Source organism: Myotis lucifugus, unplaced genomic scaffold, assembly GCF_000147115.1.
Source record: "Myotis lucifugus unplaced genomic scaffold, Myoluc2.0 scaffold_421, whole genome shotgun sequence".
NCBI lineage: Eukaryota > Metazoa > Chordata > Mammalia > Chiroptera > Vespertilionidae > Myotis > Myotis lucifugus.
Genome location: NW_005871469.1, coordinates 811,057 through 816,594, shown reverse-complemented (window position 1 = coordinate 816,594; position 5,538 = coordinate 811,057). Strand labels below are relative to the sequence as shown.

The 5,538-nt window shown below is 43.3% G+C and overlaps 1 protein-coding gene across 1 annotated transcript in view; it reads right to left on the bottom strand.

The window, feature by feature from the left end:
- Positions 1 to 218: 218 nt before the first annotated feature.
- LOC102431319 (carcinoembryonic antigen-related cell adhesion molecule 21) overlaps positions 219 to 5,538 on the bottom strand; it is an 18,681-nt gene continuing 13,361 nt past the window's right edge. Inside the window, exon 3 of the mRNA XM_006102647.3 lies at positions 219 to 884. Within this exon, the coding sequence (XP_006102709.1) occupies positions 598 to 884 (287 nt within the window). The 3' untranslated portion in view covers positions 219 to 597. The remainder of the gene's footprint in view (positions 885 to 5,538) is intronic.

Genomic DNA, 5,538 nt, shown 5'->3' with positions numbered 1-5,538 from the left:
ACAGAATCCAGGCACCATCCACATGACCCCATGCAGGAGGGACAGAGGTCAGATTCCTGTGAGCTAATCACATGCTCCCACTGGTCATTTCACAGCCACTGCCCATCCTCTGAGGAATTTGGTGTTGCCTCCACTGTGGAGATGGTGCAACTGAGACCAACCAGAGGTGGGTTCTGGTGTGGAATGTGATCTTGAGTCAACAATAACGACAATGTCAGTTCACAGTTTTAAGCATTTATTGACTCAACGCAAGTCTTCTAAGGACTTTCCACCTTTGTCATTGACTATTCACAAGGAACCTATTTAGAAAGTGCATCATGGCCGTAATTTTCAGATAAGAAAAAATTTATCAGTAGTTGAGCACCAACCTATGAACCAGGAGATCACAGTTCAATTCCCAGTCAGGACACATGCCCAGGTTGGGGGCTCAATCCCCAGTGTGGGGTGTGCAGGAGGCAGCCGATCAGTGATTCTCTCTCATCGTTGATGTTTCTATCTCTCTATCCCTCTCCCTTCCTCTCTGGAATCAATAAAAAAATATTTTTAAAAAAGAAAAAAATTATTCAGAACTTAATAGCATAGAGGAGGGGAGGAGGGTTACCCATAATACACATCCAGCCTGAGGGGCTCACTTTTGCTAGAACTGATGGGGTTGAAGACCTCACACTGATAACCCCCAGCATCCTCCCTCCTGACAGGGTCTATGGTGAGGACACTGTTGTCCTGGGACAGCTTCATCCTGTCCGTGAGCAGGAGACTCTGGTTCTCGAAGAGCCACCGGATGGAGATCCCCTTGTCATTGGTGAAGCAGGTCAGGACCACGGCGTCCTTATGCTCTGTGACTGTGGCATTGCTGGCTCGGATGGAGGGCTTCCCCACGGGCTCTGTGGAGAACAGAGGAGGTGACTGACTGAGAGTGGGCTCCTTCCTCAGAGATGTCAGCCACTCACAGTCCACAGTGATCTCTGTAAAGGTCACCAGAAGATGGCCCCAACCTCTGCAGGATGAGTATTTTGTTCAGGTGACAATGTGTAAGAGGGGGCTGCACCTCTTCTCTGACCCCAGATCACCCCAGGATGATGCCTGACCTGTCCCCATAAACATCTTTATATCAACACCAGGAACACCTTTTCAGCTCATGTCTCCTACAACCTCATTCTCAGGTGGAATTTTTTCTGAGCAGGGCAAGCAGGGGCCAGTCAGCATGCAGGGTCAGGCTGTGTCCTGCAACCTCAGCCCATGTGTCCTGAAACCTTATTCTCCAGTGGAATTTATTTTTACAAACATTTTGACCCTTTTCTAGAACTTTCTTTGATTTCAAAGAAGATCAGCTCCTGCTCCTCATGTAAACTTCATGCATGTTGGGGAAGGGAGGTTTACCACCTCTGTCCATTTCTGGGGTCAGGGAAACTTTACAGAAAGTGGAAAGGCATTTACCCCTTGTTAAATAATTTATTAGGCAATAAAAACAGCCCAACCCAGTTTTCATGACCTTGGACCTGGAGAGGTTCCATCTAAAGGATTTACTTCTCAATCTGAACAGGACTTTACTTCCTGGTCTGTGATTGGATATTGCCATGAAGGACATCTCTAGAGAGAAGAGGTTTTAACAAAAGGCAGAGACTGTAGGAATAGAAGAAAATTATTTGATATGCTAAAGGCCACACACATGAAAGCTCACAGCCACACAACTCTCTGTGAAGAAACTCGGAAAACATTACTAAGGTCGTGAACAAGACAAAGATACTGCTTTCACCATTCCTGCTCACTACAGTACTGGAAGTTTGGCTGGAGCAATCAGACAAGAAGATGGAATAAAAGGCATACAAATTGCAAAGGAAGAAGAAAAATTATGTCTCTAACAGATGACATAATTTTAGATGCAGAAAACCCTAAATATTCCACATATAGGGGGAAAAAACTTATAACTAATGAATTCAGTGAAGTTGCAGGAGACAAAAATCAACACTTGGCATCATTTCTATTTCTTTACAACAACAATGAACAATCCCAAAATGAAATTAAGAAAACAGTTCCATTTACAATAGCATCAGAAATAATAGAATACTTGGGAATAAACTTAACCAATACATGGGAGAAGTACCGTATACATGGAAAACTACCAAACATATTTGAGAAGAAACAAATAAATGGAAAGACATCCATGTTCATGAATTGGAAGACCACCCAGCTACCTACATATTTGATGTAATCCCCATCAAAATCCTAATGACTTTTTTTTGGCAGAAATAGAAAAATCCTTCCTAGAATTCATATAGAATTTTAAGGGTCCCCAAATGGTTGCAACAATCTTTAAAAAGAAGGATGAAATTGGAAGTCTCATACTGCCTGATTTCAAAACCTACTAAAGAGCTAAAGTAACCAAAATAGTGTGTCACTGGCATAAAGACAGACATATAGTCCATGTAATAATACAATGGAGACCCAGAAATAAAACCTCCATTATGTGATCAAATGGTTTCAATAAAGGAGCCAAGGCCATTCAATGGGAAAAGGATAGTCTTTTCAACAAATGGTGGTGAACAACTTTATCCACATGCAAATGAATGAAGTGGACCTAATTATCTTACACTGTAAACAAGAATTAATTCAAAACGGATTTAATTCTAATGGTGGGACCTAAAACTATAAAACCCAGAAGAAAATATAGGGGGAAGCTTGATGACATTGGATTTGGCAATGATTTCTTAAATATGACACTAAGAACACATACAAAAAAACCCCTAATAAACTGGACTTTATAAAAATGAAAAACTGTTCATCAAAGGACACAATCAACAGAGTGAAAGGTGGCCTATGGAATGGGAGAAAATACTTTGCAAATCATATACAGTAGGTCCTCGGGTTACATCGGAGATCTGTTCCTACGGCACGACATAACGCGATTTTCGCTGTAAGTCGGAACCCACCTACATAAGCACCTACGTCACTCACATGGAGCACATACACAGCAGTAATGAAGTAAAACAGTAAAAAAAAAAATTTAAAAGAAAGATAAAAATTCCTGACCATTACCTGTGCTAAATAAATAATAAAAAACATAAAGCATATATGTACATAACGTCGAAATGAGGGAACTTTTTTTATATATAAATAAATGGGAGATGGTGATGTAACCACAAATGACATTCGTCGAGTCTGACGTAACACGAGGACTGTCTGTATAGGATGAAGGGTTAATGTCTAGAATATATAAAGATCTCCTACAACTCAACAACAAAAACAAAACCAAATAACCAGGGTTGAAAAATGGGCAAAATTCTTGAATAGACATTTCTCCAGAGAAGATATACAAGTGGCCAATAAGCCCAGGAAAAGACGCTCAACATCACTATCACTAGGAAAACACAAATCAAAACTCTTGGAGTTGAAGTTGTTGGTAGTGATGTTGGGTGTGGGTAACTCTGCTGTTCAGGTAACAAAGAGATCACTGCTCTGTGTGGTACCTTTGTTTCCTCCAAAGGCATCAGAGTTGGACCTCTCCACTCTCAGCCGCTTAAGTCCTCATAAGAGTAAAGGGGCGGGGGGGGGGGGGGGGGAGGAGCAAAGCAGGCCGGTATATCACAAGATAAACACATGGGGATCTGAGTGCTCAGAGAATGTAGGCCTCCAACTCTATATCTGAGGAAAAGTACAGACTTTCTCAGGTGTCAATTAACTATCGTTGATCATGGAAAGACACAAGATGGGGAGCTAGAGACCACCCTGCACTTCTCCTGGTTCTTCAATGACCAGCTGACTGCCTGGCTGAACAGGGGCCATTTCTTCTAGCTGCTCAGACTTCCATCACCCAGCTAAAGTGTGTTTCTATGAGGCACAATTTCCCAGGGCATCCTAGAGTCTGGGATTGGAGCAGAAATAACACATGGAAAACAAGAGCAAGCTGGTGGTCAGTTGACTACTCAGGCCCCTGAGGCCAGGAGCTAGGTTAGGCCTTCCCAGGTGAGTATGACTGACATGAGCCAGTGAGCCAATAAATGACAGAGCAGAGTCCAATGAATGAGCTAGAAAAGATTGAAGGGACAGACAGGAGCTGACTGTGGCAGCAGAATCATGTGCTTTGCCCTTGGTCATTAAAGTCATTCTCCCTCTGCTGAGGGCAGGGGAGGACTTGTGCAGATGCAGATGCAGAAGAGGTGATGGACAGCAAGAGGGGAGCATGGACTTACTGACATTCTGGCCCTTGTGGACCATTTGTGTTTGGTGGTTATAAGAGAAACTTGAAAGGAATTTAAAATATTTCATATGTGAAAAGTATTATTAATACATAGGACCCTAAGACCAATAGCAGGAAAGACTATTCTCTCTCTCTCTCTCTCTCTCTCTCTCTCTCTCTCTCTCTCTCATTTTCTCTCTCTCTTTCTCTCCCTTCGTTTTGCGTTGTTAATCCTCACCAGAGGATATTTTTCCCATTGATTTTTAGAGCAAGTAGAAGGGAGGGAGAGAGACAGAGAGAGAGAAACATCAATGCCAGACAGATCGATTGGTTGCCTCCTGCACGTGCCCCAACTGGGGCCAGGGATCGGGCCTGCAACCAAGGTACATGCCCTGTCCACTGAGCAAAACCACAAGCCAATGCTCTGTCCACTGAGTTAAAAACCATCCAGGGCAGGAAGGACTATTTCTCTAGACAGCAGCAAAGGGCCTGAGACAGGGGTCTCAACCCCAGGATGGACAGGTAACCTGTCCCATGTGACCAGAATTCCAAGGATTTGGCAGCCAGGTTCCAGTCTCTGGAGAGATTTGGAATCATTCACTCATTCGTTCACCATTTATTTCTTCCTAATTCATCAAAAGCAATTGGGTGTTTGTTACCCGTTGGTCCCTGGACTGGTTGCAGGTGTAGAGTAAGGAGTGAGAAGGAAAAGTCCTTTCCTTTACTAGGTGTACCAGTTAATAATGCGGATTTTTTTTCAATAGATGAAGTTACACCTATGTTGATATATATGCGATTTGATATGTATGCTATTTTGTTGTATTGACAAGCTTCAAAACTTCATATGTCAAATTTGCTGAAGGTGTTAAACAGCATACATATTGTTACACTTAAAAATATTGAATTTTGAGGAGAACCAAGATGGCGGCATAGGTAAACACCAGAGTTTGCTGCCTCGAACAACCACTTCAAAAATACAACTAAAAGATGGAAAGGACATCATCCAGAACCACAGGAAGGCTGGCTGAGTGGAAATTATACAACTAGAAGGAAAGAGAAAAGCATACCGAGACTCAGAGGAGGCGCAGTGCAGAAGTAAAATACTAAGGTGCGCAGTGCATGCAGAGCGGGCTGGCGGATGAGGGCGCCGTTGTTGTTTTCAATCGGGAGGGAGTCTCAGGCTCTGAGCTCCAGTTCCGGGTGAGTCTCTAGGGACCCAGGCTCATACTGGAGAAGCGGGACTGTCTGGCATCAGTCAGAACCCGAGGGCAGCTTTCTCTTCAAGGGCTTGCAGCGATTACTGGAACACTGAGAAGTAGAGCCTCTGAGGGCAAGACTGAGAGCAGCCATAACTGCTAGTC